The sequence below is a fragment of the Oncorhynchus mykiss genome, chromosome 30 (genome assembly GCF_057628025.1).
Source record: "Oncorhynchus mykiss isolate SJ-2025 chromosome 30, ASM5762802v1, whole genome shotgun sequence".
Taxonomy (NCBI): domain Eukaryota; kingdom Metazoa; phylum Chordata; class Actinopteri; order Salmoniformes; family Salmonidae; genus Oncorhynchus; species Oncorhynchus mykiss.
Genome location: NC_143051.1, coordinates 34,273,935 through 34,296,613, shown reverse-complemented (window position 1 = coordinate 34,296,613; position 22,679 = coordinate 34,273,935). Strand labels below are relative to the sequence as shown.

The following is a 22,679-nucleotide window of genomic DNA, read 5'->3' as shown; positions in this document are numbered from 1 at the left end:
ACATGTTAGTAACACTTTATAACACTTTGATGAATAAGCATAAGTTATTATAAAGTGTTACCGATATTGTTTTGTTTAGCTTAAATGCGACTGTTATCTACTTTTCTCAATCATGAAACGCGTCACTGCAGAACAACATTCATAGGACGAGTATAACTATTTGCCAAAATATGTAAATTGGGAATTTTTGCTTTCTCAACTAAAAATACCCACTAGGCACAAACTGTTTGACTCAACATGGTTTCCACGTCATTTCAACCCAAACATTCTATGTGATGACGTTGAATCAACGTGGAAAACAAATCAACGTGGAAAACTGATTGGATTTGAAAAAAAGTAATTCACGTCGTTTTTGTCACCCAACATTTAACATACATTTTTTTTTGTTGAATTCACGTTAGTTGACAACTCAACCAAATGTAAATCAAAACTAGACTCTGCACTCACGTCTGTGCCCAGTGGGCTGGCCGCTAGTAGAAGTCTGTTTCTGGTCTCAAGAGAATTCTACAAGGAGTTGGCACCCAGGTTAAACCTGGACTGTGTAATCTAGATGTTCAGTATTAGCTGGATATTAATTGAAGAAGCCTCTTTGCCCAGCCATTCAGAAAAATGCCCTAGGTTAAACTTGTGTTTTGAGACCCCTTAAAATAACCTGCATAGTTAGTGCGAATTAGGTGTGTTTAAAGCAGTCAGAAACACCTGTGTGCAGTGGGATCTTCACCCTCAAGCTACGATGTTTAGCATCTTTTAAAGATGGAACTTGTGCCCCATTTCTACCGTGTCAAAATGCAGAGGTGGTTCCAAAACAGACCATTATGCTCACAGTACAGTATTGGCAATTATTTCAAAACCTCTCTTTTGGAACTATATTGAATAGGCCTACAGGTTGACATATTTGCACACAAAGCAATCTTCATCTGCAGTATTTTGAACGAGTTCTGACTACAGTACAGTTGGTTTTGTCAAAATATGATTCAATATTTATATATACAGTACCAGTCAAAAGTTTAGACACACCTACTCATTCTAGGGTTTTTCTTTATTTTTTTCTACATTGTAGAATAATAGTGAAGACATAAACTATGAAATAACACATATGGGATCATGTAGTAACCAAAAAACTGTTAAACAAATCAAAATATATTTGAGATTTGAGATTCTTCAAAGTAGCCAGCCTTTGCCTTGATGACAGATTTAAACACTCTTGGCATTCTCTCAACCAGCTTCGCAAGGAATACTTTTCCAACAGTCTTGAAGTAGTTCCCACATACGCTGCGCACTTGTTGTCTGCTTTTCCTTCACACTGCGGTCCAACTCATCCCAAACCATCTCAATTGGGTTGATGTCAGGTGATGCAGCACTCCATCACTCTCCTTCTTGGTCAAATAGCGCTTACACTGCCTTGAGGTGTGTTTAGGTCATTGCACTGATGAAAGACAAATGATAGTCCCACTAAGTGCAAACCAGATGGGAGGACGTATCTCTACAGAATGCTGTGGTAGCCATGCTGGTTAAGTGTGCCTTGAATTCTAAATCAATCACAGACAGTGTCACCAGCAAAGCACCCCCCACACCATCACACCTCCTCCTCCATGCTTCACGGGGGGAACCACACATGCAGAGGTCATCCATTCACTTACTCTGCATCTCACAAAGACACTGCAGGCAAAGGACAGATTTACACCGGTCTAATGTCCATTGCTCGTGTTTCTTGGCGCAAGAAAGAGTCCTCTTCTTATTGGAGTCCTTGAGTAATGGTTTCTTTGCAGCAATGGCTTGCTTCATGCAGTCTCCTCTAAACAGTTGATGTTGAGATGTGTCTGCTACTTTGTGGCGCTCTGTGCAATGTGTGACTATACTGACAAACACTACGGGGTGGAAAAGAAATTGGGCTGCAATTTCTGAGGCTGGTAGCTCCAATGAACTTATCCTCTGCAGCAGAGGTAAATCTGGGTCTTCCTTTCCTGTGACGGTCCTCACGAGAGCCAGTTTCGGCATAGCCCTTGATGGTTTTTGTGACTACACTTAAAGAAACTAAACGTTTTAGAAATGTTCCGGATTGACTGACCTTCATGTCTTAAAGTATCTCTTTGCTTATTTGATTCTGTTCTTGCCATAATATGGGCTTTTACCAAATAGGGCTATCTTCTGTATACCACCCCTACCTTGTCACAACACAACTGAATGGCTCAAACGCATTAAGAAGGAAAGAAATGCCACAAATGAACTTTTAACAAGGCACACCTGTTAATTGAAATGCATTCCAGGTGACTACCTCATGAAGCTGGTTGAGAAAATGCCAAGAGTGTCATCAAGGAAAATGGTGGCTACTATGAAGAATCTCAAATATAAAATATATTTTGATTTGTTTATCACTTTAATTACTACATGATTCCATAGTCTTGATGTCTTCACTATTATTCTGCAATGTAAAAAATAGTAAAAATAAAGACAAACCTTGGAATGAGTAGGTGTGTCCAAACTTATGACTGGTACTGTATACATGGCCTTGCGAAAGTATTCGGCCCCCTTGAACTTTGCGACCTTTTGACACATTTCAGGCTTCAAACATAAAGATATAAAACTGTATTTTTTTGTGAAGAATCAACAACAAGTGGGACACAATCATGAAGTGGAATGACATTTATTGGATATTTCAAACTTTTTTAACAAATCAAAAACTGAAAAATTGGGCGTGCAAAATTATTCAGCCCCTTTACTTTCAGTGCAGCAAACTCTCTCCAGAAGTTCAGTGAGGATCTCTGAATGATCCAATGTTGACCTAAATGACTAATGATGATAAATACAATCCACCTGTGTGTAATCAAGTCTCCGTATAAATGCACCTGCACTGTGATAGTCTCAGAGGTCCGTTAAAAGCGCAGAGAGCATCATGAAGAACAAGGAACACACCAGGCAGGTCCGAGATACTGTTGTGAAGAAGTTTAAAGCCGGATTTGGATACAAAAAGATTTCCCAAGCTTTAAACATCCCAAGGAGCACTGTGCAAGCGATAATATTGAAATGGAAGGAGTATCAGACCACTGCAAATCTACCAAGATCTGGCCGTCCCTCTAAACTTTCAGCTCATACAAGGAGAAGACTGATCAGAGATGCAGCCAAGAGGCCCATGATCACTCTGGATGAACTGCAGAGATCTACATCTGAGGTGGGAGACTCTGTCCATAGGACAACAATCAGTCGTATATTGCACAAATCTGGCCTTTATGGAAGAGTGGCAAGAAGAAAGCCACTTCTTAAAGATATCCATAAAATGTGTTGTTTAAAGTTTGCCACAAGCCACCTGGGAGACACACCAAACATGTGGAAGAAGGTGCTCTGGTCAGATGAAACCAAAATGGAACTTTTTGGCAACAATGCAAAACGTTATGTTTGGCGTAAAAGCAACACAGCTGAACACACCATCCCCTCTGTCAAACATGGTGGTGGCAGCATCATGGTTTGGGCCTTCTTTTCTTCAGCAGGGACAGGGAAGATGGTTAAAATTGATGGGAAGATGGATGGAGCCAAATACAGAACCATTCTGGAAGAAAACCTGATGGAGTCTGCAAAAGACCTGAGACTGGGACGGAGATTTGTCTTCCAACAAGACAATGATCCAAAACATAAAGCAAAATCTACAATGGAATGGTTCAAAAATAAACATATCCAGGTGTTAGAATGGCCAAGTCAAAGTCCAGACCTGAATCCAATCGAGAATCTGTGGAAAGAACTGAAAACTGCTGTTCACAAATGCTCTCCATCCAACCTCACTGAGCTCGAGCTGTTTTGCAAGGAGGAATGGGAAAAAAAATCAGTCTCTCGATGTGCAAAACTGATAGAGACATACCCCAAGCGACTTACAGCTGTAATCGCAGCAAAAGGTGGCGCTACAAAGTATTAACTTAAGGGGGCTGAATAATTTTGCACGCCCAATTTTTCAGTTTTTGATTTGTTAAAAAAGTTTGAAATATCCAATAAATGTCGTTCCACTTCATGATTGTGTCCCACTTGTTGTTGATTCTTCACAAAAAAATACAGTTTTATATCTTTATGTTTGAAGCCTGAAATGTCGCAAAAGGTCGCAAAGTTCAAGGGGGCCGAATACTTTCGCAAGGCACTGTATATTAAACTATTCATTACACATTTTAACACAATTTATCCCTTACTCTTTTTAACACTTTTTCATTAACACTTTTTAACCCTATTTTTCATAAACACTTTTTAACACTATTTTTCATTAACACTATTTTTCATTTTATTAATTTTTAATTTTTTTACCCCTTTTTCTCCCCAATTTGGTAGTATCCAATTGTTAGTAGTTACTATCTTGTCTCATCGCTACAACTCCCGTACGGGCTCGGGAGAGACGAAGGTCGAAAGTCATGCGTCCTCCGAAACACAACCCAACCAAGCCGCACTGCTTCTTAACACAGTGCGCATCCAACCCGGAAGCCAGCCGCACCAATGTGTCGGAGGAAACACCGTGCACCTGGCGACCTTGGTTAGCACGCACTGTGCCCGGCCCGCCACAGGAGTCGCTGGTGCGCGATGAGACAAGGATATCCCTACCGGCCAAACCCTCCCTAACCCGGACGACGCTAGGCCAATTGTGCGTCCGTGGGGCGAGTTCTTGCCATTACTTTTTCCATCTTCCTTTCCCTTCTTTCATGCCACCGCCAGCTAATGCCCAGAGAATGCATCAACTCCCTGTTCGACAACTTCACCTGGACCAAAATCTGGGGCTCCCCCCCTCCCCCCGGCCTGGGGCGCTCCTCTGCCTGGCTGCACCCCGACGTCAGCGTCTTTGTCATCCTCCTCCTCTTCTTCATCATGAAGGTACCCTTCCTCATTCCCCTGCTCCCTCCTCCCTCTTTCTTTTCCACCCCGTAGCGCTTGTCAGTATAGACAAACGTTGCACATAGCGCCACTCAGTACAATGGCAGACTCCTGGTTGAGTCACTCATCTCAGTAGAATAAGAATCTCCTTCAGAGAGACTGTGGTGGAGATGTAATCCTTAGCGCTCCATCAGTATCAAACTCGACATAGTTGCCTAGAGATTTCCACTGAGTGTACTGGAGGATAAGAGTGCAATACTGTGAGTGTTAGCATCAGTAGGATTAGTATTTCCCATCGAGGAGATAGTGATGTGTATCTTGTCACAATGGTATTATTGGATTGGAGAAATGTCACCAAATAGACTAGTCGGGAATGTAGTCTAGTATTTGAAAAAAAACCTTTCTAGCCAAATCCTCTACACTTTTGTGGAAGTGCTAAGATGCATTAACTCTCCTCAGTTACTAATTGAATTCCATCCATGTCCCAGTTTTGGATGTCTGCTGTTTCGACGACGATGCCCATCCCTTCTGGAGCCTTCATGCCTGTCTTCATACTCGGTAAACAGAAGCACAAGATTATCATATGTTATTAGTTGTAATATGAACACAAATTCCATATCCATTTTTTATATTTCTTTGTTCATATAAATTGACAGAGAGAGTGACCCAAAAGCCTACAGTACATGACTATTGTATAAAGCTTCATGAGTAATCATGAAGTAAAGCATTCTGGGTCGTTTTTAATCAGTGTACCTTCAAGGATGCTATGTCGTGTATAACCAAAGAGTGGAAAATTACTAGTGAGCCACATAGATAGATGGGTGCTTAGGAGAGTGGCGGAGGAGGCCGGGGGGGGGGGGTCTAAACATCATATAGCCAACATGCAAAGTAAACATGACATTCCGCCTCCCATATCCACCATTCCCCCTCCCCCCCCCCAGGAGCCTCTTTTGGCCGGCTCGTGGGGGAGATCATGGCTGCCCTCTTCCCCGATGGGATTCTGTTTGATGGAATCTTGTACCGCATCATCCCAGGAGGGTACGCAGTCATTGGTTAGTCTCCCTTTCCACCTCCTCCTCTCCCTGTCTCAGTCAGTGCCTGCCCGTCATCCCCCTTTGGTGTGACAGTGAAATGTCACTGTCTGTTCCCCCTCTCCTGTCCTCTGCTGTCTCGGTGACCATAAACCTATACGCTACCATTAATCTCCTTCATCTTCCCCCTCTCACCCTACAAACCCCCCTCTTTTCCTCTGCTCCTTTCATTCCATCCCTTTTACTCTTTCTTCCTTCGCTATTCCCACATGCCGTTCTGTAGATCATTACCAACCCTGGGTCCCTGATATAATGTTTCTCTTCCTCACCCCTCATCCCGTGTTCTTCAGCCCATTCCTCATCCCTTCTTTCCCTCCTGCCATCCCTCCTGTACTTGTCCACAAACTATGAGTAGTGTGTTGCCTCTTCCCATTACTCCCTCCCATCTTTTGCCATCCACCCATCACCCCCACCATTTTTTTAAATATCCCCCTCTCTTATGGATCATCCATCTACACATCCCTTCCACCTGCAAATGCCTGTTTTCTCTCCTTTTCTCTTTCTACCCATCCCTCTCTCCCTTCCTCTGTCTTCCATTTCCTTCCTCTTCTCCCTCCTCACTCCCAGGAGCGGCGGCACTGACCGGGGCGGTGACCCACACGGTGTCCACGGCGGTTATCTGCTTTGAGCTGACGGGCCAGATCTCCCACATCCTGCCCATGATGGTGGCCGTGATCCTGGCTAACATGGTGGCCCAGGGCCTGCAGCCCTCGCTCTACGACTCCATCATCCAGATCAAGAAACTGCCTTACCTCCCTGAGCTGGGCTTTGGACACATCAGGTGTGCAAAGAGAAGCTGCAACCAAGGTGACATGTTGGCTCTAAGGGGGCCCAGTTGCATTGAGGGTCTCATGCTAAAAGAATGAGTTGTTTGAGTCAATATGGCCGCCTCAGCATGCTTGATTCTTCAACATAAACACACCCGTAGTACACAAGTGTTGAGCATGAATTAATGATTGGCATTTCCTTCTGACTTACAGCCAGTATAACATCTTTGTGGAGGACATCATGGTTAGGAAAGTGAAGTTTCTCTCATTACAGTCCACCTACAGGGAGTTGATACACCTCCTGGATTCCACTTCTCTCAAAACGATACCACTAGTGGATTCAACAGGTACAAATGTGTGCATTTTTTGTGAAAGTGAGGATACATTTCAGTGTCTTCATTTCTTGAGTGGTTCATCATCATGTGACTCTTCCTGTAGACTCTATGATCCTTTTGGGCTCCATCGAGCGGTCAGAGCTCCACGCTCTCTGTGATTGGTGGCTCTCTGCAGAGAGGCGGATCCTCAGGCAGGAACAGCGTTTGCAGGAACAGAACCAGTATGCCAAAGACAGCTGGGAATCCTTTGCCTTTGTGGATGAAGATGACGAGGAGAGTGGAGATAAGGTGTGTCAGAGAGACCAAGGGGAAATGTTCATAAGGAATCAAAAACACACTCTTAGAAAATCAATCAAATGAAAGTTTATTGGTCGCCTATAGGGCTGTTATGGTGACCGTATTATCGCCACATAACCGCGGTTACGAGTCATGAAGGCAGTCAACTTGTCTGCTAAATATGACACAGCCAGATCAGGACCTAAAATAAGGACAACTCAGAGTGTGTTATTTTGTTCTTCTGAAATAGACTACATTTTCTTCATATCATGTTTCTTTAGACCTGTCTAAAATAAATAATGGATTTATTGTGAAAGTGTAGGCTATATTACATGGATTTATTAGACTTTTTAAAATGTAGATGTTCCAAAGGTCAGCATCAGTGACTTGTAGTCTGTGTGGAAGCCAGGAGATGCTGAATGCGTTTATGTTAATTAACGGTCAATTACTGTGAGACCGGCAGTCATTTTCTTGACAATCACCTGGCTGAATTTTGTGACCGCCACAGCCCTAGTCACATACACAGATATGCAGATGTTATCACAGGTACAACAAACAATGATTCTAAAAGGGTTGTTCTACAAGGACAGGGTTCTACTTGGGTCTGCATGCACATTTTTTCATCCAAGAAGGTTTTTTGAAGGGTACTAAAAGGATTCCTTGTTCGGTGACAAGGTTCTACCTGGAACCAGAAAGTGTTCATCTAGGAACAAGCTGGAAAACGCTTACTGAAGTGCCTTGCTGCAAGGAACTTGTGCAATTATTATTTAAGCTGTCAACGTGATGAATTTACTGTTTTGTTAAATTTCCCAGAGTACCCCAGTTCAGGAAGAGAGCAATGGCCCCCTGCCATCTCCTAAACCACAGGAGCCCTTGTCCAATCACACAGCTCCTGGTGAGTTGAACCATCTCCGTGGAACAATGCTTCTATGGGTGCCTGGCAACAGTGTCATCTAATATTATACAGCTTATTGCATATTCATATTATTATACAGCTTATTGTATATTAATATTATTATACAGCTTATTGCATATTCATATTATTATACAGCTTATTGCATATTCATATTATTATACAGCGTATTGCATATTCATATTATTATACAGCTTATTGCATATTCATAGTATTATACAGCTTATTGCATATTCATAGTATTATACAGCTTATTGCATATTCATATTATTATACAGCTTATTGTATATTAATATTATTATACAGCTTATTGCATATTCATATTATTATACAGCTTATTGCATATTCATATTATTATACAGCGTATTGTATATTCATATTATTATACAGCTTATTGCATATTAATATTATTATACAGCTTATTTTATATTGATATTATTATACAGTGTATTGTATATTCATATTATTATTGTAACGGTTTTCTTGATGAGAAGGAGAGTCGGACCAAAATGCGGCGTGTCTATTGCAATCCATGTTTAATGAAGTAACACACTAAACACAAACACTACCAAAACAATAAACTTAACGAAAACCGTAACAGCCTATACTTGTGTATCCTAACACAGAACAATGACATCAGGACAATCACCCACGACAAACTCAAATAATATGGCTGCCTAAATATGGTTCCCAATCAGAGACAACGATAAACACCTGCCTCTGATTGAGAACCACTTCAGACAGCCATAGACTTAGCTAGAACACCCCACTAGCTACAATCCCCATACATACACACCACATACAAAAACCCATGCCACACCCTGGCCTGACCAAATAAATAAAGATAAACACAAAATACTTTGACCAGGGTGTGACAGAACCCCCCCCCTAAGGTGCGGACTCCCGAACGCACCTCAAAACAATAGGGAGGGTCCGGGTGGGCGTCTGTCCATGGTGGCGGCTCCGGCGCGGGACGTGGACCCCACTCAATCAATGTCTTAGTCCCTTCTCGCGTCCCTGGATAGTCCACCCTCGCCGCCGACCATGGCCTAGTAGTCCTCACCCAGAACCCCACTGGACTGAGGAGCAGATCGGGACTGAGGGGCAGCTCGGGACTGAGGGGCAGCTCGGGACTGAGGGGAAGCTCGGGACTGAGGGGCAGCTCGGGACTGAGGGGAAGCTCAGGACTGAGGGGAAGCTCAGGAGTGAGAGGAAGCTCAGGCAGGTTGATGAATCTACCAGATCCTGGCTGGCTGGCGGTTTCGGCAGATCCTGGCAGATCTGGAAGAGTCTAGTCGACTGGCAGATCTGGAAGAGTCTGGTCGACTGGCAGATCTGGAAGAGTCTGGTCGACTGGCAGATCTGGAAGAGTCTGGTCGACTGGCAGATCTGGAAGAGTCTGGTCGACTGGCAGATCTGGAAGAGTCTGGTCGACTGGCAGATCTGGAAGAGTCTGGTCGACTGGCAGATCTGGAAGAGTCTGGTCGACTGGCAGATCTGGAAGAGTCTGGTCGACTGGCAGATCTGGGAGAGTCTGGTCGACTGGCAGCTCTGGCTGCTCCATGCTGACTGGCTGCTCCATGCTGACTGGCAGCTCTGGCTGCTCCATGCTGACTGGCTGCTCCATGCTGACTGGCAGCTCTGGCTGCTCCATGCTGACTGGCTGCTCCATGCTGACTGGCTGCTCCATGCTGACTGGCTGCTCCATGCTGACTGGCGGCCCTGGCTGCTCCATGCTGACTGGCGGCCCTGGCTGCTCCACACTAACTGGCGGCCCTGGCTGCTCCATGCTAACTGGCAGCTCTGGCGGCTCCTTGCAGACTGACAGCTCTGGCGGCTCCTTGCAGACTGGCAGCTCTGGCGGCTCCTTGCAGACTGGCAGCTTCCTGCAGACAGGCAGCTCTGGCGGCTCCTTGCAGACTGGCAGCTCCTTGCAGACTGGCAGCTCTATGCAGACTGGCAGCTCCTTGCAGACTGGCAGCTCCTTGCAGACTGGCAGCTCCTTGCTAACTGGCAGCTCTATGCTAACTGGCAGCTCTATGCTAACTGGCAGTTCTGAACAGGCGGGAGACTCCGGCAGCGCTGTAGAGAAGGAAGGCTAACAGCGCTAAACAGGCGGGAGACTCCGACAGCGCTGGAGAGGAGGAGGGCTCCGACAGCGCTGGACAGGCGAGGCGCACTGTAGGCCTGATGCGTGGTGCTGGCACTGGTGGTACTGGGCCGAGGACACGCACAGGAAGCCTGGTGCGGGGAGCTGCTACCGGAGGGCTGGGGTGTGGAGGTGGCACAGGATGGGTTAGACCGTGAAGGCGTACTGGAGATCTTGAGAGCGGTGCTGGCACAGGACGTGCAAGGCTAGGGAGGTGCACAGGAGGCCTGGTACGTGAGACTGGCACCATCTTCACCAGCCGACTAACACGCACCTCAGGACGAGTATGGAGCGCTGACCCAGGTGCCATCAAATCCCCGACACGCTCCGTCGGGCGAATTCCATGTTTAAAACACCAACACAGCAACTCCCTCATTTCTCTCTCCTCCAATTTCCCCATTAACTCCTTCACAGTCTCTGTTTCGCTCACCTCCAACACCGACTCTGGTTCTGGTCTCCTCCTTGGCTCCTCACGATAAACAGGGAGAGTTGGCTCAGGTCTGGCTCCTGACTCTGCCACACTCTCCCTGAGCCCCCCCCCCAATAAATTTTTGGGGCTGACTATGGGGCCTCCGTCCGCGCCGCCTTGCTTGCTTCGCAAACTCCATTCTCCTATATCCTTCCGCGCACTGCTCCATCGAATCCCAGGCGGGCTCCGGCACTCTCCCTGGGTCGACCGCCCACCTGTCTATCTCCTCCCAAGAAGTATAGTCCATACTGTACTCCACTTTGGGCTGTTCCTGCCTGTTGACACGCTGCTTGGTCCGTTGGTGGTGGGTGATTCTGTAACGGTTTTCTTGATGAGAAGGAGAGTCGGACCAAAATGCGGCGTGTCTATTGCAATCCATGTTTAATGAAGTAACACACTAAACACAAACACTACCAAAACAATAAACTTAACGAAAACCGTAACAGCCTATACTTGTGTATCCTAACACAGAACAATGACATCAGGACACTAAGGACAATCACCCACGACAAACTCAAATAATATGGCTGCCTAAATATGGTACCCAATCAGAGACAACGATAAACACCTGCCTCTGATTGAGAACCACTTCAGACAGCCATAGACTTAGCTAGAACACCCCACTAGCTACAATCCCCATACATACACACCACATACAAAAACCCATGCCACACCCTGGCCTGACCAAATAAATAAAGATAAACACAAAATACTTTGACCAGGGTGTGACAATTATACAGCTTATTGTATATTAATATTATTATACAGCTTATTGTATATTCATAGTATTATACAGCTTATTGTATATTAATATTATTATACAGCTTATTGTATATTAATATTATTATACAGCTTATTGTATATTAATATTATTATACAGCTTATTGCATATTAATATTATTATACAGCTTATTGCATATTCATATTATTATACAGCTTATTGTATATTAATATTATTATACAGCTTATTGTATATTCATATTATTATACAGCTTATTGTATATTCATAGTATTATACAGCGTATTGCATATTCATAGTATTATACAGCTTATTGCATATTCATATTATTATACAGCTTATTGTATATTCATATTATTATACAGCTTATTGTATATTCATATTATTATACAGCTTATTGTATATTCATAGTATTATACAGCTTATTGTTTATTCATAGTATTATACAGCTTATTGCAATTCATTGTATTATACTGCTTATAGCATATTCATAGTATTATACAGCTTATTGTATATTCATATTATTATACAGCTTATTGTATATTCATAGTATTATACAGCTTATTGTATATTCATAGTATTATACAGCTTATTGTATATTCATATTATTATACAGCTTATTGTATATTCATATTATTATACAGCTTATTGTATATTCATAGTATTATACAGCTTATTGTTTATTCATAGTATTATACAGCTTATTGCAATTCATTGTATTATACAGCTTATTGTATATTAATATTATTATACAGCTTATTGTATATTCATATTATTATACAGCTTATTGTATATTCATATTATTATACAGCTTTGAATTATTTTGTTATCAATCTTAACATCAAGACACCTTTGTAGAGGACTTTGACCTTCGTCCATCACAACTTCTATCATCTGTCCTTTTCAGAAAAGAGCCATCTTCAGTCTGTTAGGAGAACTCTACGGAATATCTTCACCTCTCGAGACAGACAGGCAGAGGGACAGTCACAGGTAGTCTAAAACTGTGTGTGTACAGAATGTCTGTGTCTGTGCCTGTGACTCTACGTTAGTGCTGGGCGATTAACCAACATGTCAGTTTTCTTGTTCGTTTTTTTAAACAACTAATTGACCAACGTCGGTTCAATTATTTGAATTCCATGTTTTTTTACTTCTGTGAGCTCAATGCACATTTTCTCTGGAGATAAATCAGATCAAGCCCGGAACTGTGCGATGTAGTAGGGAGTTGTAGTTTCCAACAGGCAAATATTCTACTTAGTCTGGCACATTAAACATGGTAATTGACTACAATGATCATAATCCGTTGTGCACCTACTTGTCCAGTCTGTGTGGTGCAGACACAAAGAGGGAGAGAAGAGACAGAAGAACTCGTTATCGAGAGGGATAGAGAGCAGGTACTTTGTGAGGTATCTCGACCTGAAAATACATAATCTAAGTGATTCATAGTTTGTATTCAGCAGTCATAAAAATATGCCTTATTTACTTTGAAGAACTAGGCTACTAAAATTGTGATTTTGTCAGACGATATAGGCAGCAGCTCTACAGAGATGAGATGGTGGCTTGGAATGAAATAAAGTAATCAAATAATACAAATGTAATATACACTGTGTACAAGACATTCTCTTTCCATGACATAGACTGACCATACTGAGACAGGTTTAAAGGAGTATTTTTATGCATTAAGACAATTGAGACATGGATTGTGTATGTGTGAATGGGCAAGACAAAGGATTGAAGTGCCTTTGAACTGGGTATGGTAGTAGCAGTCAGACGCACCAGTTTGAGTGTGTCAAGAACTGCAACGCTGCTGGGGTTTTCACAGTTTCCCGTGTGTATCAAGAATGGTCCACCACCCAAAGGAAATCCAGCCAACTTGACACAACTGTGGGAAGCATTGGTGTTAATATGGGCCAGCATCCCTGTGGACTGCTTGTGACACCTTGTAGAGTCCATACCCCCAACGAATTGAGGCTGTTCTGAGGGCAAAAGGAGGTGCAACCATTGACACAGGAAGTAAGGGTGTTGAAGGTGCTGAACCGCACTGTGAAAAATCTGAATTAAAACAGTTCTAATAGTAATAATAAATACAAAAAATGTATTTAAAAAAAAACTTAACCAAAGTAGCGCTCTTGGCCTTTACTCGTCATGTATTAGTGGACCGGTATTGTCGCCTGTAGCACGGACAAAAAACCCAACCAACCTCAAAGCACTAATCGCTCAGCACTGCCGTGCACACACCAAGATCTTCCTAACGATCACTAAAGTATTTCTGGTGCAGCAAATAAAGAGAATTGAGCAGCAAATAAATTACTGGGGTAATGAGCTGTTGAGATGTAGATACAGTTGAAGTTGGACGTTTACATACAACTTTGCCAAATATATTTAAACTCAGTAGTTTTTCACAATTGCTGACATTTAATCCCAGTAAAAAGTCCCTGTGTTAGGTCAGTTAGGATCACCACTTTATTTTAAGAATGTGAAATGTCAGAATAATAGTACAGAGAATTATTTATTTCAGCTTTAATTTCTTTCATCACATTCCCAGTGGGTCAGAAGTTTACATACACTCAATTAGTATTTGGTAGCATTGCCTTTAAATTGTTTAACTTGGATAAACATTTCAGGTTGCCTTCCACAAGCTTCCCACAATAAGTTTTGGTGAATTTTGTCCCATTCCTCATAACAGAGCTGGTGTAACTGAGTTAGGTTTGTCGGCCTCCTTACTCGCACACGCTTTTTCAGTTCTACCCACATATGTTCTATGGGATTGAGGTCAGTGCTTTGTGATGGCCACTCCAATACCTTGACTTTGTTGTCCTTAAGCCATTTTGGCACAAATTTGGAAGTGTGCTTGGGGTCATTGTCCATTTGGAAGACCCATTTGCGACCAAGCTCTAACTTCCTTACTGATGTCTTGAGATGTTGCTTCAATATATCCACATCATTTTCTTTCCTCATGATGCCATCTATTTTGTGAAGTGCACCAGTCCCTCCTGCAGCAAAGCACCCCCACTACATGATGCTGCCACCCCTGTGCTTCACGGTTGGGATGGTGTTCTTTGGCTTGCAAGCCTCCCCCTTTTTCCTCCAAACATAACGATGGTCATTATGGCCAAACGGTTCTATTTTTGTTTCATCAGACCACAGAAAGGGGACACAAAGTACAATCTGTGTCCCCGTGTGCAGTTGCAAACCGTAGTGTGGCTTTTTCATGCCGATTTTGGAGCAGTGGCTTCTTCCTTGCTGAGTGGCCTTTCAGGTTATGTCGATATAGGACTCGTTTTACTGTGGATATATATACTTTTGTACCTGTTTCCTCCAGCATCTTCACAAGGTCATTTGCTGTTGTTCTGGGATTGATTTGCACTTTTCACACCAAAGTACGTTCATCTTTAGGAGACAGAAAGTTTATCCTTCCTGAGCAGTATGACAGCTGCATGGTCCCATAGTGTTTATACTTGCGTACAATTGATTGTACAGATAAACGTGGTACCTTCATGCGTTTGGAAATTGCTCCCAAGGATGAACCAGACTTGTGGAGGTCTACAATTTTTTTTCTGAAGTCTTGGCTGATTTATTTTGTCCCATAATGTCAAGCAAAGAGGCACTGCGTTTGAAGGTAGGCCTTGAAATACATCCACAGGTACACCTCCAATTGACTCAAATTATGTCAATTAGCCTATCAGAAGCTTCTAAAGCCATGACATCATCATGACAGAGTTTTCCAAGCTTTTTAAAGGCAATGTCAGCTTAGTTTATGTAAACTTCTGACCCACTGGAATTGTGATACAGGGAATTATAAGTGAAATAATCTGTCTGTAATCAATTGTTGGAAAAATGACTTGTGTCATGGACAAAGTAGATGTCCTAAATGACTTGCCAAAACTATAGTTTGTTAACAAGACATTTGTGGAGTGGTTGAAAAATGAGTTTTAATGACTCCAACCTAAGTGTATGTAAACTTCCAACTTCAACTGTATCTTCTATCCTTGGCGGTTTGATTGTAAAACCATATTTCAAGATGGGAAATATAAATATTTAGCCATTACATTTGCGTGGGATGAATCTCATTACTGAGCTCTGCTCTCTACGTACACACACTCCCTTATCTAATTGCGTGCGACATGAATTCACATGAATTGCAAATGGAGATTGTTCCGAGTGTGTGCATAGTCAAACATATTCCCTCTTAGTTCTATATGTTAATCAACATATGACTTATGGTTATTATTTCCCTGGTATGGCTGGTTGGCTTTTCATATTACCATTTTATACTGCAAATATGAAAAACAATGCATGTTAATGATACTCAAGGATGTACTTGTAAGTACAGGGTTTGAATTTGCACCTTTTGGTCAACCTACTGTATCTCCCTATTCAATGAGGATTCTAATATTTTGTCACCTGTCGTAGTTGTGCAGTTTTCTACAGTTAGGCCAGCCTTTGGTTTGAATTGTGCACCCCAAACTCATGACTATTTCATAATGAAAAGTTATTGTTATATTTCACACAAACGCCTGGCTTCAGAAATCAACAAGAGTACATCGATGAACATGCAGCCCACACAAAACATGTTATTCTTGACACTGCATTCAACCAAATCATTCTATATATTTTGAGGAGACAAATATTGGTTTCAAGAACAGCCGCCATCAGCTATGTTATGGGAAGCAGAAGTGTAGAGACTCTCGTCACCTCATCTTGAAACTTTTCAAAGATAGTGGGGGCAACTAAAAATGTGTGCATGACTTTACTCGGGAAGTGTCTTATCTTATTTTATTTGATCTTATCTTACCTCTATTTCTCTCTCTCTCATCAGGAGCATTGCGCCAACCCTCTCCTGTCCGATACGATGACACCAGAAGAGGTAACTGATCTCATTCAGGTCCACTTAAGTGCGGTCCCAAGAACTTTACTTCCCCTGATGCCATGCCAAATGATTAGAGTAGGCTGCCTTGTACATTTTCCAACACTTTTGTCCTTGTCAAAAGGGTCTGGGTTAACATGTTGAAACACATGTTAAAAAGTGTCAACATCCATACATCTCTTATGGAGGCAGTTGACATTGAAGGTTGCGTTTTAGATTGTTTTTAGCCAATTACAGTGTTGCGTTTCTTGACATTGTGTCTGATTGGCTGGAGCAGATCAAAGAATGGGAGGAGGCTGAGATGGACAAGCCAATGGAAATTGATCAGATCCGAATAGATCCCTCCCCTTTCCAGCTAGTGGAGAGGACATCATTACACAAGGTTGGTTCAAGTGCTGCCAATTCATACCAATTTGGAGATATAGTATCTGACATCATGTCTAGACACATGGAAATACGAACGATAGTGGATTTGCTCAGAACAGAAGCCATACCAAAATGTTGCGGCCTAATTTGACGTCTGACCTTTTCTGCCTGTCCCAGACCCACACTCTCTTCTCATTACTGGGCCTGAGTCATGCCTATGTCACCAGTATCGGAAAACTGGTGGGTGTTGTTGCACTTAAAGAGGTAAGAAAACGTCCTTTTCTCTTTCTTTTATCTCTTTCCCTATTTCTGTTTCACAGTATTTCATTATCTTTTGCATGTGACGGAACCTGACAGTTTAGTAAGAGTTGAGTCAAATTGCCTTATGAGTCTACTCATCATGCTATTTTCACGTAATTCAATGTTGTGTTCTTCTAATGTGTCCCCTCCCTTTCCCTGTTCCCACCACCCCATTCTCTCCCAGCTGCAAAAGGCCATCGAGGGCTCCACCCGTAGCGGGGTCCGGCTACGTCCCCCTCTGGCCAGCTTCAGCAACACCAGTCGAAAGTCATCCAAACCCCAGGCAACCTCCGCTCCCTCCTCCCCGACCACCCCCTCCTCCCCTCTCTCCCAGGCTCCCATCTTCCCCCATGCCACTGCCCCGCCACCTCCCCCGACACAGGAGGAGATGGAGGTGTGGATCGAGGGCACGAGGCGGGAGGTGGCAGAGGTGAACAGCAGCAGTAGTAGTAGCCTCAGCGGAACGGGGAGCAGCAGTAGCAACAGTAGCCCCTCACTACCCCACTCCTTGCCCCTCTCCATCCCCCTCACCTCGCCCCTCTCCATGCCCCTCACCGTTGCCCTCTCCATCCCCCTCGCCGCCTTCTCCTCTCCCCTCACCGCCCTCCGGCCTGTCGCAAAGCAGCAAGTGGAGGAGGAGAGTGAAGATGAGCAGCCCATCTAGCCTTATAGACGAGTGATGTTTTTTTATAACGTTTTTTTTTTTATGGTGTGAATTTCTCTTCTAGTCTTTCTCTATCCCTCCATCTTCTCTCTCTCCCTATTGCCCTTTCCCTCTTTCGCTCTCTCGCTGTTCCTTCTCGCACCCTCTTTCTTCACTCGATGAATGATGTCTATGAATGCACGAGGAGAAATCATCTGGGCTCGATAGTAGTACTTGACTTTTTAAGATTAGAGTTGGTGTCATTGGTTTTTAAACAGGAGACGATGGCTACCAGTGGTGCTCCAAGAGCTAAAAAATCAACAAGGCCCCAAAACGACCTTTACTAAACCCATCCTCACCTTGGGAGGGAGTTTTATGATCACCATGCTGGGTTGATAGATGACAGTGTTAAATCAGACTGACGACAGCCAACTCAGATGTAATGATGCTAGAGGTTTTTTACTTAATGATGCCATGACTCCAGCTGAACAACCGCCATCCTCCTCTGTAATTGAGATGAATCGCTCACTTGATGATAACGCAAAACAAACATATACTGATGACATTATTATGACACTTGGTGACTTTTACGTTGGTGACTTTTCCTGCCTCCCAAAAAAAGCTGGGTTGTGTTCATTAGGCACCAGATGGAGATAAACGGACTGAAACAGGGGGGACTACCTCGACCTTGGCCAATAAGAAAGGCTCATTTTCGTTTTACACTGCGAAACATTGTAAAACATTACCCTTTGCATGCCCTAATAAACAAAACCCTAATGTTCTTCTGACACAAATCAAATCATATTTTATTGGCCGCATAGACATATTTAGCAGTTGGTATTGCGGGTGTAGCGAAATGTGTGTTCGTAGCTCCAACAGTGCAGTAGTATCTAACAATTCACAACCATACACACAACAAATCTAAAAGTAAAAGAATGGAATTAAGAAATATATAAATAGTAGATTGAGCAATGTTGGAGTGGCATTGACTAAAATACAGTAGAATAGAATACAGTATACACATATGAGATAAGTAAAGCAGGATGTAAACATTATTAAAGTAACTAGTGTTCCGTTATTAGAGTGGCCAGTGATTCCAAGTCTATGTACTGAGCACAGAAGAAAAAATCTACGGTATGACGCAATGCTTTATCTGAAAAGTAGTTGAATGATGAAAGAAGTTCTGTCATTCTACCACAACCACCTTTTTCTTTCTCCCGCTCTCCCTCTTCTTCAAACAGTTGCTCAGGTTGCTCCCTATGTCTTTAAACCTGCAGATGTTGGACAGAGGAATCTTCCTGTCTGTTAATTGAAAAGGATTTTGATTGTATGATGTCGATATGTTTTTTAATGTATGAATGTAGAGTTGAAGTCGAAAGTTTACGTACACTTAGGTTGGAGTCATTAAAACTCATTTTTCAAACACTCCACAAATTTCTTGTTAACAAACTATAGTTTTGGCAAGTCGGTTTGGACATCTAGTAATTTTTGCAACAATTGTTTACAGACAGATTATTTCACTTATAATTCACTGTGTCACAATTCCAGTGGGTCAGAAGTTTACATACACTAAGTTGACTGTGCCTTTAAACATCTTTGAAATTTCCAGAAAATGATGTCATGGCTTTAGACGCTTCTGATAGGCTAATTGATATCTTTTGAGTCAATTGGAGGTGTACCTGTGGATGTATTTCAAGGCCTACCTTCAAACTCAGTGCCTCTTTGCTTGACATCATGGGACAATCAAAAGAAATTAGCCAGAAAAATAATTATAGACCTCCACAAGTCTGGTTCATCATTGGGAGCAATTTCCAAACGCCTGAAAGTACCATGTTTATCTGTACAAACAATAGTACACAAGTATAAACACCATGGGACCACGCAGCCGTCATACCGCTCAGGAAGGAAGCACAGTGCCTCTTTGTCTCCTAGAGATGAATGTACTTTGGTGCGAAAAGGGGAAATCAATCCCAGAACAACAGCAATGGACCTTGTGAAGATGCTGGAGGAAACAGGTACAAAAGTATCTATATCCACAGTAAAACGTGTCCTATATCGACATAACCTGAAAGGCCACTCAGCAAGGAAGAAGTCACTGCTCCAAAACCGCCATGAAAAAGCCAGACTATGGGTTGCAACTGCACATGAGGACAAAGAACGTACTTTTTGGAGAAAAGTCCTGTGGTCTGATGAAACAAAAATAGAACTATTTGGCCATAATGACCATCGTTATGTTTGGAGGAAAACGGGGGAGGCTTGCAAGCCGAAGAACACCATCCCAACCATGAATCACGGGGGTGGCAGCATCATCTTCTGGGGGTGCTTTGATGCAGGAGGGACTGGTGCACTTCACAAAATAGATGGTATCATAAGGAAAGAAAATTATGTGGATATATTGAAGCAACATGTCAAGACATCAGTCAGGAAGTTAAAGCTTGGTCGCAAATGGGTCTTCCAAATGGACAATGACCCCAAGCATACTTCCAAAGTTGTGGCAAAATGGCTTAAGGACAACAAAGTCAAGGTATTGGAGTGGCCATCACAAAACCCTGACCTCAATCCCATTGTGGGCAGGACTGAAAAAGCGTGTGCAAGCAAGGAGGCCTACAAACCTGATTCAGTTACACCAGCTCTGTCAGGAGGAATGGGCCAAAATTCACCCAACTTATTGTGGGAAGCTTGTGGAAGGCAACCTGAAACGTTTGACCCAAGTTAAACCATTTAAAGGCAATGCTACCAAATACTAATTGAGTGTATGTAAACTTCTGACCCACTGGGAATGTGATGAAAGAAATAAAAGCTTAAATAAATCATTCTCTCTACTATTATTCTGACATTTCTCATTCTTAAAATAAAGTGGTGATCCTAACTGACCTAAGACAGGGATTTTTTACTCGGGTTAAATGTCAGCTATTGTGGGAAAATGGAGTTTAAATGCATTTGGCTAAGGCGTATGTAAACGTCCGACTTCAACTGTATTTACCGTACACTAGAATGTGTGAGCACACATGTTTACGTTTCTTTGTCTGTCTTTAGTCGTGTATTTATTTATTTATCTTTTCGTAGAGCCGATTTGTCTCTGAATGTATTAACAATGTGTAATGTAGTTAATAAATGTTAATAACTTATCTGCCAAATTCTTTATCATTGTGATTATTCAAGGCATATGGATTTGGAACAGCATAATAAATCATATAAAATGATTAACTGAAAACGAATGCAACTTTTATGAAACTATTACTTGTAAATGTTGTGCTACTTACACTATATTAAATGAACATGGGCTTTTGGAATTCACTTTTGTACTTAGCAGCATGCCTGTTCGTTTAAAGCAGTAGAGGCATCTTTGTCATATTGACGAATTGGTGAACAAATGAGTGGTTCTCTCACTTCTATTGTCATCACCGTTACAGGCAGTAAAACAATCTCCTCCGACAGAAGGGTTAGTCGGTTATGAAGAGACAGACAGAGGGTAGTGAAGCCTACAGTAAGACGGCAGTAACAGAACCAGACAAGCTCTATTGTTGACAGGACTAGAACACTCCAGATTTCATAGCATTGTCGGAGGAACTAACGGCTTCCAAAAAAATATATGAGTAAATGTTTTGTATTTTTAATACTTTTCAGCTGTGTCCGAATGAATGGAATATTTTAGTTGTTCTTTATTCATAAATGGGTGTGAGTGACCCAGTCTACTCTCTGAATCCTAATCCAGCCGGCAAGCATATAGCAGTTTAGGCTCAATTCAGAATTTAATTGAGAATGCCTAATAAATTCCAATGAAATTATTTTAATTGAATTTCATTTGAATTGAAGTAGATAACAGGGTACAGAATTGCAATTCGAATTAGAATTAAAGGAAATTTAATTGAATTGCGTGAAATTAAATGAAATTACGATGCCTCTTCTCGTATATATTTGGTGTAGTCTATCCAAAAATACAGTGTGTACGTTTAGTTATTTTTCTATTTTCTACATAGTAAAAAACTTGTGAAGACATCAAAACTATGAAATAACACAAATGGAATCATGTAGTAACCCAAAAAGTGTTAAACAAATCAAAATATATTTTTGATTTTTGATTCTTCAAAGTAGCCATCCTTTGCCTTGATGACAGCTTTGCACACTCTTGGCATTCTCTCAACTAGCTTCACCTGGAATGCTTTTCAAACAGTCTTGAAGGAGTTCCCACATATGCTGAGCACTTGTTGGATGCTTTTCCTTCACTCTGTGGTCCAACTCATCCCAAACCATCTCAATTTGATTGAGGTCGGTTGATTGTGGAAGCCAGGTTATCTGATGCAGCACTCCATCACTCTCCTTCTTGGTCAAATAGCCCTTACACGGCCTGGAGGTGTGTTTTGGGTCATTGTCCTGTTAAAAAACAAATTATAGTACCAATAAGCGAAAACCAGATGGGATGGCGTATGGCTGCAGTATACTGTGGTAGTCATGCTGGTTAAGTGTGCCTTGAATTCTAAATAAATCACTGACAGTGTCACCAGCAAAGCACCCCCACACACCATCACACCTCCTCCATGCTTCACAGTGGGAACCACACATATAGAGATCATCCATTCACCTACTATGTATCTCACAAAGACACGGCGGTTGGAACCAAAAATCTCAAATTGAAACTCATCAGACCAAAGAACAGACTTCCACTGGTCTAATGTCCATTGCTCAAGTTTCATGGCCCAAGCAAGTCTCTTCTTATTATTGGTGTCCTTTAGGAGTGGTTTCTTTGCAGCAATTCAACCATGAAGGCCTGATTCACACAGTCTCATCTGAACAGTTGATGTTGAGATGTGTCTGTTACTTGAACTCTGTGAAGCATTTATTTGGGCTGCAATATCTGTGTCTGGGAACTTTAATTAACTTATCCTCTGCAGCAGAGGTAACTCTGGGTCTTCCTTTCCTGTGGCTGT

The 22,679-nt window shown here is 42.4% G+C and overlaps 1 protein-coding gene across 1 annotated transcript in view; it reads left to right on the top strand.

Moving 5' to 3' along the window:
• The window catches only part of LOC110489263 (chloride channel protein 1), a 44,219-nt gene extending 23,331 nt beyond the window's left edge, over positions 1–20,888 (top strand). Inside the window, exons 12-23 of the mRNA XM_036971629.2 lie at positions 4,684–4,839; positions 5,328–5,397; positions 5,781–5,891; positions 6,498–6,711; positions 6,911–7,044; positions 7,136–7,320; positions 8,122–8,203; positions 12,486–12,568; positions 16,395–16,442; positions 16,720–16,824; positions 16,986–17,072; positions 17,293–20,888. Coding sequence (XP_036827524.1) covers positions 4,684–4,839; positions 5,328–5,397; positions 5,781–5,891; positions 6,498–6,711; positions 6,911–7,044; positions 7,136–7,320; positions 8,122–8,203; positions 12,486–12,568; positions 16,395–16,442; positions 16,720–16,824; positions 16,986–17,072; positions 17,293–17,772 — 1,755 coding nt within the window. The 3' untranslated portion in view covers positions 17,773–20,888. The remainder of the gene's footprint in view (positions 1–4,683; positions 4,840–5,327; positions 5,398–5,780; positions 5,892–6,497; positions 6,712–6,910; positions 7,045–7,135; positions 7,321–8,121; positions 8,204–12,485; positions 12,569–16,394; positions 16,443–16,719; positions 16,825–16,985; positions 17,073–17,292) is intronic.
• Positions 20,889–22,679: the final 1,791 nt, after the last annotated feature.